Raw genomic sequence first — 16,418 nt, forward strand, 5'->3', positions numbered from 1 at the left:
AGTGGCGTCCGCCTGCATTCATACGATATGCTGTGGCACATTTGTTGGCTCGCCCTGGCTGCACCTGCCACTGTCATCACAGTTTATGTGGTGTGTGCCCTTACATACACCCAGATTCGATGGCACCAATGGCTCCGTGATGTGCCAGGTCCAGCACGCGAAACATGGCTTATGGGCAACTTGCGCACGTTCATGTACCGCGACATCGGTGCCGTATGCCGTGCGTGGACACAGACGTTTGGAGGCGCCGTGCGGTTCTGGGGCACCTTTGGCGAGCCTAGACTTATGTTGATGGATCCTGTTGCATTTGACTATGTGTTCCGCAAGCGCGCTTATGCTTTTCCCAAGATGCGCATATCGCAGCGCCTCATTGCCAGCTTTATGGGGAACGGACTAATTGTGTCAGAAGGCATGGATCATCGCCGCCAAAGACGCGCTATCCAACCAGGATTCCAGGCACGAAACATCAAGCGCCTCGCACCTGTGTTTCAGGAGCATGTTTATGATGCTATGGACTACCTTGACACCTGTCTACAGCGCAGCGAAACCGCTCTCGTCGACATGTATGCTACAATGAGTGCAGCTACCTTGGACGCGCTGGGCGACGGTGCCTTGGGCGTCAAGTTTGGGACACTGGCTTCACTGCGGTCCGATCCAAACGGCGCGGTGTGTGAAGCCCATCCACTCACAGCGGCCCTGGAGCGTGCTCAGTTCATCGCATCACATCCAGGCTGGTTCACTGTGATGGTGGATATACTGTCCATGTACTTCCCAGCTCTGGAACATATTCCAGTGGGGCTATCATCGCGTGCTTTTCGACGCGCCACGCGCGTGCTTTTCGACTTGGCTGGTAAAGTCGTAGATGACGCCAAGGCACGTATCAAGGCGGGTGAGCCGAGTCCGGATATTTTGTCCGCCCTGTTGCGCGCCAACGCGAATGCCGAGCGCGATGCTGAGGAAAAGCGCAGTATCTTGGACCGCAATGTATTGACGGATGCCGAACTGCATGCACAAGTGTCCACGTTTATCTTTGCTGGTCACGAGACGACATCGACGCAGTTGGCATGGCTCTTCTTGTTTTTGGCGCAAGACCAAACGCGTCAGCAAACACTACGTCGTGCTATTGTGGAAAAACGGGCGTCGCTAGGACTAGCACCCCAAGCGGGCTCAACAGGTGACCGCGCTTTGTCCGAGGAAGAGCTGGACGACATTCCATACCTCGATTGGTGCATACGCGAGTGTCTGCGTTTACAGAGCGCTGTCCACACGACGTCGCGCGTGGCAACAGAAACGGAATGGATTCCTCTTTCCAACCGAAAGCACGTTCAAGTCCATCCCGGCATGGTATTACTGTTCCCTCTGTCCGCATTCATGACCTCGGAAGCATACTGGGGTCCTGAACCAGACGCTTTCCGGCCTGAGCGATGGTCCGAGCCCTTGCCTGGTCGATCAGTCATCCCTGCTCATCATGGCCTCTCATTCCTCATGGGCCCGCGGGCCTGTATTGGCAGTTCTTTTGCCATTCTTGAAATGAAGGTGTTTATCGCATCCATCCTGCCATCCTTTCACTTCGAATGGGATGGTCGGCCTATCGTGCCGAAAATGTGGCCCGTGGCCCGTCCGTTGGATGCCCAGAGAGGGGTCGATGCCTGTGTGCTACAAATTCGGCGGATTTCTCGTAGTGGAGAATAGGGCTGCATCTCATCTTTCCTCATGTTTGTCCAAACTTTGCGAACTGCGTCGTGGCGTCGCCTCCTGCATACAAGCCGCATCGCCCTGGGTGATGTGCCGGCACGTCCGCCATCTGGACCTAACCCACTGGACGAGCCTACGCTTGCGAATGTAAAGCAAAAGTGGAAGCAGGCACGCCTGGCCAAAGACTCGGAGCTGGCCACCCTACTCGGCGGCATCCTCACAGACCTGCAGTACGCGCAGAAGACCAAGATGCAGCCAAATCAAAAGCCGCCTTCCATTATCAAGATGCTCCAAAAGGGTATCAAAAAGCGCACGGATGCAGCCAAGGTGTTTCGCCAAGCCAAGCCGGCGCCACGTGTCGACCTGGCCGAGAAGGAGGAACATGAAGTGCGTATTCTGCAAGACTTGCTGCCTAAATAGTTGTCGGTCGTTACTATTATAACACTAAATTCACATTTGTGCGTTCATTGTTGGCGGAATGGGGGGTGGGGGAGATACCACCGTGCATGGTTGGATGTGGGTGCTCGTCGATGTGGGCATTGGTTTGGCATCCTCGGGCGTACAGAAACTCCAAACACGGACGTCGCCATCATCACTGCCACTCAGGATTTTATCATCACCTAGGGCCACGGTCGTTACAGCTCGGCGGTGTCCCACGAGCGTGATCTGGCATTGCGCCGTGTCGCGATCCCAAACCTTGATGGTCCGATCATGACTCGCCGACACAATGCGCAGTGTGTCACAGTCGACGCACCATACGCCTTCAACGTGCCCGAAGAGAGTGTGGAAGCACCGGCCCGTGCGCACATCCCACAACTTGAGGGTATTGTCCAACGATCCGGACACCAGAACAGGGCGTTTAGATTTGCATCCCGTCTTCTGGGTGCCCGCTTCTGTCTCATCAAGCACATCGTCAAAGATACCATCTTCCAAGTCCCGCAGCGTAGCATACGGTGGAAGGGGCGGCACTAAATTCGCAGCACACAGACGCTCGTGAGCCTTGAGCAAGCGGCTAGGTATGCGATCTGACGCTTGGCTTGTCGAGTCGCCGAGCGAGGTCTGCGCCGAAGTTGGCATAGTACTCGCATCCCCGTCTTCACGATACGACGAGCCTACAACGCCGCCTTCTGTGGCGCCCGAGACTCGCATAGAGCCGCGCGCCAGTTTCTGAACGGTCGACTGGTTCATCATAACCAGCTTGAGTGATTGCACCTGTCCCACATGGCCCTGGAACACCATGAGACACTCACGGGTTTGTAAATCCCAAAGGCGGATCGTAAAGTCATCTGACGCTGAGTACAAAAACATGCTAGGATTCGAGGATCCATGGCTCGGCGCCGTCCACAACTGGAGCGCATTGACCCAATCGCGGTGTCCATTCAGCGGGAAGCATTCACCCGTTTGGCAGTTCCATATACGGATACTGCTATCGGCACTACCACTCGCCAAGACACGATCGTTGTACGTCAAACTCACGATACCCTCCGTGTGTCCTTCCAGCGTGCGCAGTAACTCGCCGGTGCGCCAATTCCAGATCTTGAGTGTACGATCCATCGAACCAGAAATGACTTTGCTGTCATCAAACTGCAAGCACCGCACACCTCGTGCATGACCTGAGAGTACACGCAAAGTTTCGCCCGTCTGCAAGTTCCACACACGAATCGTTCGGTCGTAGCTGCCCGTCACCATCACCGGGTATGGTAGATGACTGACTTTTTCCCGGAATGCAAGGCACATGATACCCTCGGTATGCCCACGCAAGACACGCACACAGTAGCGACCATACCGCCAATTGCGCTCAATCGCAAGTCGCTCACAATAAACGGCCTTCCATCGCCGTGAATGTGCCTGGTTCGTTTCTGTACGCGCCCGCTTTTGACGTGGCCCCTCGACTGCTGATGAGGCATGGGTATGTTCTGCTGCATCGCTGTATGATTTACGGCGTTCGAGTGCAGCGGCATTCGCTGCCGCAGTGATACTGCGGCGCAGGCTTCCATCCGATACAGTGCTTGCTGCTTGACGCAACTCGTCATCGCGCGAAGACTCGGTATTTTCGGCGTGCCCATGGCTGTCGATCAGGCGCGGCAAACCCCAACCACATTTTTCACATTTGCGCTCGATGTGCTGTTCACACATATTACGCCAAAGTAAATCATTGTCCGCCAGAGAGCGCCACAGCTTACTCACCTGCGCTGCTCGCCCCAAACTGATAGCATCGAGGTAGCCCAGCACACGCAGCGAGACATCAGCCGGAAATAAAGTAAATGGATCGATTCGAATGGCCATAGCAAGCTCTGAGGATAGCAGAGAGAGCTGGCTAAAACAGCACATTGTCAGGATACCGCGCAGAATCAAAGCGCGACGGGAATGCGGTGACGATGAAAAAAGCGACCACACTGTGTTGACTGCCTTTTTTTCGTCGTAAGAAAGTCCATCAATCGACTGTATGTGTAAGTATTCCAACACTGTTCCGGCGCCTCTATAGCGAGCATGCCCAGGAAATAGGGCAAGTGCTTCAAACTACGCGGATTCATATTGCATGCAGAGCGTGCACCAAATAGCGCATAAAAACCGCCCGCCACAGCTCGCCACGTTGGGCCATCGGCAGCCAGCTGTGAACGGCGCATGCTTATCGAGGCGCCAGACATTTGCAACGTACCTTTTGGAGGCGTGCGTTAGCACCCTCATCTGCCATCCGCTGGTGGCGCACGCACAAGTTCTCCGAGCGAGAGAGAAGCCGTACTACATCCGTCGAGGAAGAGCCATCCGCCTGTTTCTCGTTCTCCCTGCTAGCCTCGCGATCGAGCATTTCGTAGCCATAGAGACGTTGTGGGACATTGGTCATATCTGTAGGCATCATCTTAGGGGAACATGAGCATGAATCCTGCTCAAGTTGGGACGCCGCTGCAGCATCCTGAGGTACTGCAACGTTTCCCTGCACAGACGGGTTTCCCGCGTTGACCTTACTCAGAGCACTATGCTGCGTCGGCTGCGGATCCATAAAGCTCACTTGAGACAAGTGTGGCGAAATTTCTGCGTCTGGGCAGAGGACGTGAGTCTGTCCCTTCGTTGCACACAATAATTGCGCAAGCGAGAAAAGGGCCCCGACGTCCTTCTATGACCATCGACGCCACTTATTGCCGACACGCTGGAACGCACGTCATCTAGGCTGACTAATCACGTCTCCAATTTTCTAGCGCTCTGTGGACTCGACGGGGTCATGAGCATTCAGTATGCTTTTTCACAGCTATGGCTAGTCACACAGCCAAAGTGTGGTGCCAGGCCGCCATACGCAGACAGGCAAAAATACTACAGTGTAGGGAATAAACGACAAAAGAAAGTCGAGTACTTAAGCCTGGATCTCCTCAGCGCTCTTGCCCGACTTGCGCGCAAGCATGTTCTTACTGAATCGTGTTAGACAAAATATTGAAATAAGCGATACATACCGGTCCTTGTCCATCCTGATCTTCGTAATCACCACGTTCGAGGGATGAACGGGAACAGCGACGGTGGCGCCATTGGCCTTTTCCTTCTGGAGGCGCTCAATGTGCACAACCCACTTGGCACGGTACACCTGCACAATGCGGCCCTCCGAGCCACGCGATGCACCACGCACGACAGTCACCTCGTCGTCCTTACGAATAGGAATTGAGCGGATCTGTAATGTTAGTATTCTGTCCTGAAGGTATAAGACAGGCCCAAGGAAAGAAAGGATTGGTGTGCGGCACACAGATGAAATTATGCGCGCGGTCAGAGTCAGTCGAGAACTTCGTATCACTGAAGCTGACACTGCCTTGATATGAAATACCGTTCTGAATATGGCCTCTTTGCCGGCCGCATGCGTATTCATCCACGCGCCGTGCACATCATCCCGTCCCCATACAGTGGGTGCCTGCCTTTCTGTCATTCATACGTACGCCGTGCTGGGAGCGAAGCTCCTTGCTCAAAGGAGCCGACATGATCTTTCTCCTGATGTGACCCGGGGCATCAAAGTGGGCCTTACGGTTGACGCGACGCAGAGAGCTGACCATGATACCTTGAGACGTAGGTCGTTAACCACAGCTCGAAGACGGACACAAGCGCTTTGGTCGGACGCCCGCTACTTCGCATGTATCATTTCACGTGATTAATTCTCAGCAACTATACGACGCCTCTTATGCCACGTGGAGATCCTGAAACCCCATCTTGATGACCTAAGCTTGTCCAGACGCCATGCGGCTTGTGTGCCATCCACGTGTTGGTCTCTGAGGGGATCCAAGGGGCATGCTGGCGATGGAGAACAGCCTCTCATCTTTAGATCTGATACGTAAGATGGTCTGAATCCGAAATGTACGTACGTAGTTCGAGAGCCACCGGAAGCCATCACCATAGCCTTGGCGCATAACGACCGAGCACATAAACAGTTCAATAGGGCGGACATCCTTGAGAGGGACAGAGCCCTTGCCTGTGGTCTGGAACAGACCAAGAACCTGACGGAGCTCCTCCTCTGAAACAGCACCTGGGGCGTCAATCTTGTTGCCCAGCACCAAGAAAGGCACCTTGCTCAACTCCTCGATCGAGAGAAGCGAGTCAAGCTCAGCACGGGCTTCGGGGAAGCGTTCCACGTCTTGCGAGTCGACGAGGAAAACGATACCGTCTACCTCTGGGAAGTAATCTTTCCAAAGACGACGCGCTGATATATTAGCGTAAGTACGCGCACGTACCCTGCTGGTGACCACCCAGATCGTACGTCGTAAATTTGACAAGACCGATAGCCAATTCTTCCGAAGCTACACGTGAGCATAATCCAGCGACGTACTTGGGTGTAGCGTGGGCTGAAGCGTGGCAAGGCGATCATTTTTGAGCATATGCAGCAGCGTCTGTCGTTAGAAACCAAGTGGCGGAGGTACCTACAGTCTTGCCTGCATTGTCAAGACCCAGGAAAAGAATCTTGGCGTTCTTGTGCGTCAGACCTGTGCGATGCATGTTAGTATCAATGCCGCGCATGGGAGCGTGCGCACATACCAAGCTGAGCCAGAATGTCCTGCCGAATGTTAGCATAAATGCTCTAACCCGTACGGATTGAACAAGCGCGATAGGAACTTATCATACGTACCCAGAACCAGTTAATGATAAACATATTGTTCCGTACAAAGCAAAGAAGTTGGCTGCACGGGCGAGTATCGGTACGACGGAGCGCATTCCATACGACGAGGTGGCTGGTACGGCTCGGCCGAATCTTCGACGGCTTCTCAGCTCCGTCCATTATGGTCCACGTCGGCTGATTTTAACGGCTACATGACATTGAATTAATCTAGTTTGACACGGAGCGACTCCAGAGGTATCGGGTCGAAATGGTTCACATCAATGCCCTGCTGGCGCAGAGATTCTTCGACACGCGAAGGAACGAGTCGCTTGATCAGATCAGGACGCACAGATAGCTCTTCGCGTGTAAAGTTGAATAGGTCGGGCATGGGACGGCCATTAGACAAGATGACGTCTTCTTCCCGTAGTTCATCAAAGAAAGGATGGCAGAGTGCCTCTACGGCTGTCAACCGAGCTTGAGGTGTGTATTGCAAGAGTTGTGTGATGAGGTCAATGGCGTCCGCTGGTGTGTGCGGCCGGAAGATCTTCGGGAACGGATGTGGCCGGATCTGAGGGAACTTGTGCTCCATATAGTTGGGATTCATGGTCCGGATTTGCTCGCGTGATGGTGTGCCGAGCACTTTGATGATTTCCACCAGCTGATCGATACCGCTCTCGCCAGGAAAGAGCGGTAGGCCTTGCATAAGCTCAGCCATTACACAACCCGTCGACCAAATGTCGATATTAGTCGTGTAGTTCGTCGCACCAAAAATAAGTTCAGGCGCACGATAGTACCGCGAGCAAATGTAGCTGACATTAGGCTCACCAGGTACAAGCACTTTGGCAGACCCAAAGTCGCAAAGTTTGAGGACACCGGTGCGCGGATCGAGCAGGAGATTTTGTGGCTTGATATCCCGATGGCAAATACCCAAAGAGTGAATGTATGCCAAACTCCGCATGATTTGATACATGTAGAGTTTCACAAGAAGCATTGGCATGGTCTGCTTCACCTTGGTATAATGACGCGTAGCACGATATACAGTCTCTGGTACGTATTCCAGCACCAAGTTAAGATACACTTCATCTTTCTGATGGTGAGCAAGTTGTCACATACCTTTTCGCCGCTGGTGTAAAAGAAGGCACGCAGATCCACGACATTCGGATGAGACAGCACACGCATAATTTGAAGCTCGCGGTTCTGAATGCATCAGCACAGTGAATACGCACCTTGAATCGCTTGTCTTGAAGCACCTTCTTGATGGCTACATTGTCCTGGCCTTCTGGGATGTCAGAGGAAGGCACCTCAGTACCGTCTGGGCGGTAGTGCACGAGGCGCGCCTGGAACACGACGCCAAAACTGCCGTTTCCGATCATGCGGCAGCTTGTGTATGCGATTTCCTGCTGCTCCCCCGTCTTCCCGTGTGAGGCGAGCACCCTGACGACTTTAGTAGGGTCGTCCATTCCTGCTCTGTTAGTCATGTTTTCGCACCCAGGTGGGTCATCTACAAACCTTGGATTTTGATTCCATTCATGGCAGAAATACGCTATCCAATTGGGATGGAGTAGCTTCAAGCCCAGTATTCCCTTGTGAATGGTGGCAGCGCTCGACACACACAAAAGGGTCCTGTTGGTAACGCGGCAAGACGGCCCTAGAGGAGGGTCTCCCGTGCGTGGGGTCGAGTGGGGCAATCGGCCGAGTCATGTCGTCATGCAGGTGCTCATGCGACAAACACGTGAAACCACGTGGAATGATATAAAGCTCAAGTGGAGGGATAATCCTTGTCATGTCGCAAGCCCATTACGCCGAGGGCAGGGCTGTTTTGCGGCGAGATGTGCCGTTAGAAGAGCTAGGAGCTCCGCAATTTTCGCATCTAGAATTTACCTTCCCGCTCAGGCTTTTAGCACCGAGAGGCGCCTCTGAAGATGCTACCGTGAATGCTGCTAAGCACGATACCACATCTCCCGTGAAAAAGTGTGTTGGTATTTTGTTCATGGTCAGCTTTGGCGGTGGGCTCGTAAGTGGTGACTTTGTTCGTCTGAATGTAGATGTGGGAGAATATACACGACTGCTCATGTTGACTCAGGGCAGCACGAAAGTGTATAAAGAGCGGCGCGGAGGAGATTTGCCGCAACAAGTGCTGCATGTTAGCGGCCCCAAGGAAGTGTCGCGGCAGTGCATACATTATACCGTGCGCGAAAATGCCACACTGGTACTTCTTCCGGCGCCTGTTACGTGTTTTGCACGGTCACGATATGCTCAGGTCCAGCGATTTGACTTGATGAGCAGTGCGACCTCTTCCCTTGTCCTGCTGGATTGGTTTACGTCAGGGCGTCTGGCTGTTGACCATGAACGCGTCCCAGAGTTCTGGCACTTTTACTTATACCACAGCCGTAATGAAGTGAGCATCGATGGACATGTCATTGCGCGCGACCGACAGCACCTAGCACAGGAGCTGCCGGAGACGTTGAGTGAAACGACAGACTTGGCCCGGCGGTGTGAGCCCTATACGTGTTTTGCCAACGTCCTTCTCTACGGGCCAGAGTGTACCGCACTGTGTGCGGCCCTCACTAAAGAGTACAGTCAAATACAACAGCCACAGCCATTTTTGCGATCGAGCGGATCTCGTGGCCAAGTAACGCCGCCCGATGTGGTATGGAGTCTGAGTCCGCTCTGCTCCGGAGCGCCTGTCCCTGGATGTGACTACAGGGCAGACACGTTTTCTGACAAGGGCCTGGTAGTGCGGATCGCGGGCACCAAGACAGACATAGTGCGTGTCTGGTTGTACGAGCATTTGCAACTGGTGCGGCACATGATTGGGGCGGATATGTATCGAGTGGCATTGGGTTGATCACGTTGGAGCGCCCTGATCGGGAAGGCGCTCAATGCGGTAGCGATGTCGGGCAATGTACATAAGAGGGATACCTGGTACCTGTCGCACACGACGACGTAGTTCGCGATCGCATGTGGCTACAATATAGCACTTGTGGCTCTTGATGCGCTCAATAATGCAATCATCGGCGTACGTGCCCTTATGTGTGCACTCGAGGCGCTCAAAGCGTGGATCGCGAGCGACACGCAGCGCGATGCGGTATTTTGGACCGAGCTTTTCGAGTTCGGAAAGAACACATGTCGTGATGCAGGGGATGGTTTTGGCGTAGAGGCAGTCCATCATCCCCTGAACGAGCTCGATTTTATTCTGGAGGCTGAAGTTAATAAAGTTGGTATCCACCAGAACGCGGTAGGGCGGTCCCAAGGCGGCATTGTGCTGAAAGAACATGGATGACGGAGCGAGTTCCTTGTGTCGCTTTTTGCTCTCTTCCTTGCTTGCTTGAGCCACAGCCTGCTCTTTCTGATTGTGTTTTCTATGTGTGAGTGCATGAGACGTACAGTCTGGTATCTTTGGGGTTGAGCAAGCGTTTTACTTCGCCAAACTTGCGGACCTGCTTTTTTTTCCCCATGGTGTATGCAGGAGGTCGGGGGGAAGCGTGTGGCGGAGAAAAAAAATGGGACGTGCCACGTGATACTACGCCGCCCTTGGGCCCAGCTGCGCATGGTGGCAAGGACCGAACGTGGGCATGAGGGGGCACCGTAGTAAGCACGTATGCGAGATCCCACACTGCCATGCCGTGGCACGTCGCTTCTTGCACACGTACATTACAACTACAGACATGCTAGTATTATGCACTCATCACAAGGCTTACAGATGACGTCGGCTGTGCAGCACAGCTATACAGAGGATGGAATGCACTGGCAATGCACCACGGACGTGCGTCCATCGAAAAACCAAGAAACATGTGTAGTACGTGGTACAAGGTGCAGGCTAGAAACCATGCACCTTGACGTCCTGCTTCGGGATGCCTTCTTCGATCAGGAACATGGAGATCTTTTGACGCTGATCGCCCTGAAGCTGGATCACCTGGCCAAGTTCCTCGTCATCGACGATGGTGCCGTTGCAAGCAAACTCCTTCTTGAACGCCTTGAGAAGCTTTTTCTGGTCGTATTCTGCGAGGCGTTAGTCGACGGTGCACATACCTTTGGGCAGACCTTGCAGCGTCGTGAGCGTCTTGCGTCCGTTTCGCTGCTGAATACGAATGTGAACGTAGCTGTTGGCCTGTGACGTCTTCTTCTTCTCTTCGACAATGTCTTCAGGAGCAGGGTCGTCACCAACGTCCGCGAATGGGTCGTAACTGGCCAGGTTCTGAATACTCATACGCTCTTTGTCAATGTACTTCGCCTTGTACGTCGAAAAGTGTGAGAGAAAAAGTGGGTAGGGAGCGCTGGCTACGGAGGCGAGCGGGGTTCACGTGACGCAACCCAAACAGGCCCCCCTGGTCTGGGTTGCCACTACGTTTGCGTATGGTGCGGCACGATAAGCGTAGTGTCGTCAAGCACAGAACGCGTGGCTCCGAGCCGCATAAAAAGGGCGGCTTCCATGTAGGCGCGACGAACGTGCCTAATGGTGCGTATATAGGACGGGCCAAAAAACACAAGGAGGCGCTGATCCACAAAGCCAAGGTGAAAAAGGCCTATTACAAGATGCTCGACAGGGAAAAGGGGGCGGCGCCTGTCGAGGCTTCGCCCATCCAAGATGTGGGGCGCTTTGCGTCGGAGAGCGAGCAGGAGGAGAGCAGCGCAACCCGCGTGGCCGCGGACAGGGCGCCTAGCCAGCGCAAGAAAAAGCTGCCCTACTTTTACACGCCCCCTAAGCAGCCTCGCGAGAAGGCACAGCCGGAGCGCACACGCGAGCAGGCGCTAGATGAGCGTGAGGCGCGCCGAAAGCTGTGGAACCGCAAGAGCCCGAGCCGCCTGGGCCGCGAGCGTGGCCAGCCTGACCTCGGCGCCCGCATGCAGGTCATGCTGGACAAGATCCAGCGCGACTAAGATACCTATATGTACAGTAGTGATTCCAACTATGGCAACGGCACCGTGCGTCCGTGGCGCACGAGATGTGCGTGGAGTCCGTTGATCCGCGTCGCCTCGGCCTCGAGAGAATCGATGGAGGCATGCACATGCTCGGCGAGGATGCGGCGCTTGGTGGAGTCCATCATGGGCTCCATGCACTTGAGCTCGTCGGCCAGCTCACAGTACAGCTGCTTTTGGTGTTCGAACTCGCGTGTGTGTTGGTCGAACAAGTGCTCCAGCATCCGCACTTCTGTCATGGACAGCAGGGGGGACTTGGTATGTTGCAGACGACGTAGGAGCGACTCGGTCGCAGCATCGTCTGCCTCGCGTTGCCGAAGATTCGCATGAATCTTTTCCTTGCGGGTCGATACGCCCAGGGCATCAGCGACGGACTGGCAGATTTTCTCGTAGCGCGTGTCTACCGAGGTGGGCGGCTCGGAGATGGGTGCCGAGGCAGGAGGCGACATGTGCGGCGGCGTCAGCGGCGGCTCGGGCGCGGGGCGTGCATGCATGTCTTTGATGGCGCGCGAGAGGCGGCGGAGCTCGGCGTACATTTTCTGCATGGCGGCGTCGACGGACGAGGCGTGCTTGGGTGGCGACGCAGGAGGCGGCTTGGCCGTCAAGTCGCTGAGCAGCACGCTGTGCTGCGCGACACTCGCTTCGAGAGCATCGAGGCGTGCATACACACGCGACAGGTCATCGGACAGGCCCTGCTTTTGGATCTTTTGCAGTTCCTTGTCCATGTGGTGGATGCACTGCGTCAGCGCCTCGAGCTGTCGATCGGCCCACTGTGCCTCGAGTCCCGGGGCTTTGTCGTCGTCGTGATTCACGACGGTTTCCGAGCTCGAGTGTCGACTGCCCGGCACAGGCGGCCTGGGCACAGGGCTGGGGCGGCGTGCGTACAGGTACGACGGGGTGCCGGCCTTTTCGTCCCATGCGTCCGTGGCATCACCGGCGAGGCGCGAAATATTGAGGTGCGCATGCGCGCGCTCACTCAGTGGGGGGCGTGCGAACGGCCTTTGTGTATGGGATCGCCGATTCGGCGTCGCTAGAAACACGCGGTGATGGCCGGGCGAGTACAGGGGCTGCACGTCGTCGTCCGAGTCGCTCTCCCCCGAGTCGAGGGCCCATGCGTCCCTGCGATGGCGGTGCCGGCGGTGCGGTGAGGACAGGAACGACGAGCTCGCCACATGTGTCGGCGGGCGCATCGGCATGTCCAGCTCGTTCTCGATCGTGCGGCGGACCTGCTCCTCCAGCGACGAGGCACGCATCAAGGAAAACAACCCCTCCACGACGCGCGCGCGTGGAGCGTCGCCGCCGCCGAGCGCGACGATCACGTGATAACAAGGCACCGCGGCGCTCGTGGTGCTCGCGGGCCCCGTGGACCATGACGGCCGGGGCGCTGCGTGTGGCGTTTGTGCATCCTGATCTCGGCATCGGTGGCGCCGAGCGGCTGGTTGTTGATGCGGCTCTGAGCCTGCAGGAGCGAGGACATGACGTGTGTGTGATCACGTCGCACTATGACCCGTCGCATGCGTTCGAGCCGACGCGCAACGGCGCGCTGCGTGTCGTGCATGCGCAGACGCGGATGCCGCGCTCCATCCTGCACAAGTTTCATCTGCCGATGGCGATCTTGCAGCAGCTCTCGCTCGTCATGCAGGTCGTGGTGGCGACGCACGGTGCGGGCCTGGCGCGCACATACCCCGCGCTGTACCGCGCGCTCACACACATCGACCCGCAGGCATGCCCGGACGTGTTCGTGCTGGATCAGCTGCCGGTGGCTATTCCGCTCCTAAAGCTGCTATGCGGCCGACGTGTCGTGTACTACTGCCACTTTCCCGATAAGGAGATCAGCGCCGCCCTTGCGCGGCAGCGTGGCGATCATGGCCTGCGGGCGATGGTGCGGCGTCTGTACCGTCTGCCGCTCGATGTGCTCGAGGAAGCGACGACCAAAGCAGCCGATCGGATTCTGGTGAATTCGCACTTCACAGCCGCCCACTTCCGGCGCGTGTTTCCTCACATTGTGTGCCGCCCACGCGTCGTGTACCCAGCTGTCGACGAGCTCGAGTATACCCCTCAGCAGGTCCAGCAGGCGCTCGTCGAGTATGAGCGGTCGTGCCACGACGCTGACGCGCTGCGCCGCTGCTCGCTCGTGCAGCAGCTCGTCCAGGTCGGTGACCGGCCGATCCTGCTCTCGATCAACCGCTTCGAGGCCAAGAAGAACATCGTGCTGGCCCTGCATACCGTGGCGCACTTGCGGCACACGCGCCGCGACCGCGTACGACTCGTGTGTGCGGGTGGGTATGATGCGCGCGTGCAAGACAATATCGCGACGCTGGCCGCCCTGCAGGCACAGGCGACCCGGCTGGGTCTCTCGCACACCACGCTGTGGGGCCGCCGACCGTCGAGCGCATCGCCGCTCCATGAGCCCACCACGCCTGAGCACGTCCTAGGTGCTGATGTCGTGCTATTGCCTTCGCTGCCAGGTGCCCTCCTGCACGCTCTCTTGCACGCGCCGGCACTCCGGGCGTTGCTGTACACGCCGACGGACGAGCACTTTGGCATTGTGCCACTCGAGGCTATGGTGTGCGGCGTGCCCGTCTTGGCCACGGACACGGGCGGCCCGCTGGAAACGGTCGTGGACGCTGCGCTGGATGCCGACGGACAGCCCCAGGCACGCGACGCGACAGGCTTTCTCTGCGCGCCGAACGCCGAGCAGTGGGCGAGCGTGTGCCACAGGGTGCTGGATTGGGACGAGGATACACGCACGAGGATCGCGTCCGCCGCCAGGCAGCGTGTGCAGACGCACTTTTCCGTCCGCACCATGGGCGCGGCGCTCGATGAGCATGTGCGGGCCGTCGGTGCGCAGGCCGTACCGTGGAGCGAGCGTGCGCAGATATTCGGCGTGGTGCTGGCGTTGCTGCTGATGCATGCCGTGGCAGTATACGTAGTGCTTGGTTAGCTATAAACTACAACTCGGTCCAGCCGGACTGGGTCTGGCGCTCGCCTGTCAGGAGCGTAAGCACAAACACGAGCAGATTCGCCGAGAAGCCCATGCCGAGACCGCGATACAGACCGCGCACGCCGCTGAGGCGCGAGTGTGTATAGGCTGCCAAGGGCGGTGCCTCGTCGTCGGAGCCGTCGTCCGTCGCGGCGACCTTGCCCGGCGCCGTCGTCGTCTCCTCGGTCAGAATGCGGTATATCGTCTCAGCGACGCCGCTGTACGGCACGGGGCGTGTCTCGACACAGGTGCGCAGGCCGCGGCGCGCTGTGTTCGCATTCGGTGCCGACAACAGGCCGCCGACATGGTCGGTCCGTAGCGGCTCGTGGTACTGCAGCTGGAGACGCCGGCGAGCTGTCTCGATCGGCAGCGTGATGCCAAGCGAGAGCGTCGACACGACGAACTCAGCGAGCGCATACGAGATAGGAAAGGCGCTCGGATCGAGATGCAGGACATTCTCAATGACGAGTGGCGCGCCGAGCGAAAAGAGCGGCCGGAAGAAGTAGTCGAGGAGCGTGGGAATCAGCAGGTTCGGATGCAGGTACGCCGTGCGCCAGCCACCCTCTTCGCGCAGGATCGTGCGCAGCGCGTCAATGGGCCCATGGTACTTTCGGTGCTGTGGCAGCATCGACTGCGCAATCAGACGCGTCCGCACAAGGTCAAGAGGCGATACGAGAAAGCCCGTGAGCAGACGCGTGGTCATGAGCAGCGTCAGGGTCTTGATGGGCTGCGGCGAGAACGCAATCGGCATCGGATTGAGCGCTGATGGCGCAAAAATCGACAGAATGCCTGTCAGAATCGGCTGTACCACCAACGTCGACAGATCCAGCAGAAACGTTGTGAGGGCGCCCTTCCACAGACCCATCCAGCCTTCTTTGCCACGCACCACGGCGCGGATCATCTCCATGACGCCGCCCTTGACGACCACCGGCATCATGAACTCGGGGCGCGTGCTTGTGTCGTCGCGCCGCTCCGGCACCACATAGCCGCCCTCATCCACACGTCGGCGGGGCTCATGGGCCGCGTCGTCCGTGGCGTCTCGGAAGTACTTGCTGGGCTCGTCGTCTTCATCATCCACGGGCGCCTCACTCCATGGATCCTGCTCCACCTCGCTCTGACTGCGCTTGCGCCGCTTGTGAAGCGACGTGCTCGGCACACGCATCCGTTGCCACACATCTTCGCGCGGCACCCATTGCACCTGCAGGAGCAGCTTACCCACCTCAAAGGGCATGGCCATGCACGTGCTTGTGTACTGCAGTGCCCCACTCACGAGCATGCCCGTGACCATCGCGCCGACCGTGGTCTTATTCGACTGCATGGTCAGCAGCGCCGCATCCGCATCTGCCGAGAGGTACCGGTTGGTCGGCGTGCGTGGCACATACACGGATCCACCCCCCGACGCCGACGTAGCATTCGCATGCGGCGCCGTCGCGATGAACGACAGGTCTTCCCGCGGCCGCTGGTACGGCCGCAGGACTTGACTCGCTCCGGAATCCATCACAAGGGCAAGTCCGAAGCGCGGCGATGACGCACCGTGACATGTTGTGGAGGGGTCCTAGTAGGCTACATAGTATTCACCTTCGCATGCCCACGGCGCACGGCTGGCATTGAGCAGGCGGCACAGGGTATGGACTCCGCGTGGCAGCAGCGCTATGGCGCATCCGGGTGCGGCGAAGCGAGTGGGGCCGTAGAAGGCGGCGGCGGCGGCGGCGGGGATCGTGACTCGTCAGCGGAACGCGTCTGCTCCATGCTTGG

The 16,418-nt window shown here is 57.2% G+C and overlaps 13 protein-coding genes across 13 annotated transcripts; 5 read left to right on the forward strand and 8 right to left on the reverse strand.

Moving 5' to 3' along the window:
* Nucleotides 1-27: 27 nt before the first annotated feature.
* MRET_3094 (cytochrome p450) lies at nucleotides 28-1,692 on the forward strand (the record flags this gene model as incomplete). Its single annotated transcript, XM_027629721.1, has 1 exon — nucleotides 28-1,692. The coding sequence occupies one exon, from the start codon at nucleotides 28-30 to the stop codon at nucleotides 1,690-1,692; it is 1,665 nt and encodes a 554-aa protein (XP_027485257.1).
* A 21-nt stretch (nucleotides 1,693-1,713) lies between these two features.
* On the forward strand, nucleotides 1,714-2,115 carry MRET_3095 (Yqey-like protein; the record flags this gene model as incomplete). Its single annotated transcript, XM_027629722.1, has 1 exon — nucleotides 1,714-2,115. One exon carries the CDS (start codon nucleotides 1,714-1,716, stop codon nucleotides 2,113-2,115), a length of 402 nt encoding a protein of 133 aa, XP_027485508.1.
* Nucleotides 2,116-2,145: 30 nt separating this feature from the next.
* Nucleotides 2,146-4,696, reverse strand: MRET_3096 (F-box and WD-40 domain protein MET30; the record flags this gene model as incomplete). Its single annotated transcript, XM_027629723.1, has 2 exons — nucleotides 2,146-4,137; nucleotides 4,355-4,696. 2 exons carry the CDS (start codon nucleotides 4,694-4,696, stop codon nucleotides 2,146-2,148), a joined length of 2,334 nt encoding a protein of 777 aa, XP_027485709.1.
* A 348-nt stretch (nucleotides 4,697-5,044) lies between these two features.
* Nucleotides 5,045-5,726, reverse strand: MRET_3097 (large subunit ribosomal protein L26e; the record flags this gene model as incomplete). The annotated part of the gene is made up of 3 exons (XM_027629724.1): nucleotides 5,045-5,099; nucleotides 5,142-5,353; nucleotides 5,613-5,726. The coding sequence occupies 3 exons, from the start codon at nucleotides 5,724-5,726 to the stop codon at nucleotides 5,045-5,047; spliced, it is 381 nt and encodes a 126-aa protein (XP_027485708.1).
* A 262-nt stretch (nucleotides 5,727-5,988) lies between these two features.
* MRET_3098 (GTP-binding protein SAR1) lies at nucleotides 5,989-6,814 on the reverse strand (the record flags this gene model as incomplete). Its single annotated transcript, XM_027629725.1, has 7 exons — nucleotides 5,989-5,994; nucleotides 6,033-6,367; nucleotides 6,399-6,464; nucleotides 6,494-6,554; nucleotides 6,589-6,647; nucleotides 6,700-6,718; nucleotides 6,791-6,814. The coding sequence occupies 7 exons, from the start codon at nucleotides 6,812-6,814 to the stop codon at nucleotides 5,989-5,991; spliced, it is 570 nt and encodes a 189-aa protein (XP_027485260.1).
* Nucleotides 6,815-6,983: 169 nt separating this feature from the next.
* Nucleotides 6,984-8,291, reverse strand: MRET_3099 (glycogen synthase kinase 3 beta; the record flags this gene model as incomplete). The annotated part of the gene is made up of 4 exons (XM_027629726.1): nucleotides 6,984-7,847; nucleotides 7,874-7,957; nucleotides 7,987-8,222; nucleotides 8,270-8,291. The coding sequence occupies 4 exons, from the start codon at nucleotides 8,289-8,291 to the stop codon at nucleotides 6,984-6,986; spliced, it is 1,206 nt and encodes a 401-aa protein (XP_027485715.1).
* A 252-nt stretch (nucleotides 8,292-8,543) lies between these two features.
* Nucleotides 8,544-9,608, forward strand: MRET_3100 (urease accessory protein; the record flags this gene model as incomplete). The annotated part of the gene is made up of 1 exon (XM_027629727.1): nucleotides 8,544-9,608. One exon carries the CDS (start codon nucleotides 8,544-8,546, stop codon nucleotides 9,606-9,608), a length of 1,065 nt encoding a protein of 354 aa, XP_027485501.1.
* MRET_3101 (U3 small nucleolar RNA-associated protein 24) lies at nucleotides 9,609-10,218 on the reverse strand (the record flags this gene model as incomplete). Its single annotated transcript, XM_027629728.1, has 2 exons — nucleotides 9,609-10,122; nucleotides 10,148-10,218. The coding sequence occupies 2 exons, from the start codon at nucleotides 10,216-10,218 to the stop codon at nucleotides 9,609-9,611; spliced, it is 585 nt and encodes a 194-aa protein (XP_027485500.1).
* Nucleotides 10,219-10,580: 362 nt separating this feature from the next.
* Nucleotides 10,581-10,970, reverse strand: MRET_3102 (translation initiation factor 1; the record flags this gene model as incomplete). Its single annotated transcript, XM_027629729.1, has 2 exons — nucleotides 10,581-10,762; nucleotides 10,793-10,970. 2 exons carry the CDS (start codon nucleotides 10,968-10,970, stop codon nucleotides 10,581-10,583), a joined length of 360 nt encoding a protein of 119 aa, XP_027485503.1.
* Nucleotides 10,971-11,116: 146 nt separating this feature from the next.
* On the forward strand, nucleotides 11,117-11,641 carry MRET_3103 (uncharacterized protein; the record flags this gene model as incomplete). Its single annotated transcript, XM_027629730.1, has 1 exon — nucleotides 11,117-11,641. The coding sequence occupies one exon, from the start codon at nucleotides 11,117-11,119 to the stop codon at nucleotides 11,639-11,641; it is 525 nt and encodes a 174-aa protein (XP_027485502.1).
* A 29-nt stretch (nucleotides 11,642-11,670) lies between these two features.
* Nucleotides 11,671-12,933, reverse strand: MRET_3104 (uncharacterized protein; the record flags this gene model as incomplete). The annotated part of the gene is made up of 1 exon (XM_027629731.1): nucleotides 11,671-12,933. The coding sequence occupies one exon, from the start codon at nucleotides 12,931-12,933 to the stop codon at nucleotides 11,671-11,673; it is 1,263 nt and encodes a 420-aa protein (XP_027485505.1).
* Nucleotides 12,934-13,049: 116 nt separating this feature from the next.
* Nucleotides 13,050-14,624, forward strand: MRET_3105 (alpha-1,3/alpha-1,6-mannosyltransferase; the record flags this gene model as incomplete). The annotated part of the gene is made up of 1 exon (XM_027629732.1): nucleotides 13,050-14,624. The coding sequence occupies one exon, from the start codon at nucleotides 13,050-13,052 to the stop codon at nucleotides 14,622-14,624; it is 1,575 nt and encodes a 524-aa protein (XP_027485504.1).
* Nucleotides 14,625-14,631: 7 nt separating this feature from the next.
* Nucleotides 14,632-16,161, reverse strand: MRET_3106 (mitochondrial fusion and transport protein UGO1; the record flags this gene model as incomplete). Its single annotated transcript, XM_027629733.1, has 1 exon — nucleotides 14,632-16,161. The coding sequence occupies one exon, from the start codon at nucleotides 16,159-16,161 to the stop codon at nucleotides 14,632-14,634; it is 1,530 nt and encodes a 509-aa protein (XP_027485507.1).
* Between the last annotated feature and the right edge of the window lie 257 nt (nucleotides 16,162-16,418).

This window comes from Malassezia restricta, chromosome V (assembly GCF_003290485.1).
Source record: "Malassezia restricta chromosome V, complete sequence".
In the NCBI taxonomy this organism is placed as follows: domain Eukaryota; kingdom Fungi; phylum Basidiomycota; class Malasseziomycetes; order Malasseziales; family Malasseziaceae; genus Malassezia; species Malassezia restricta.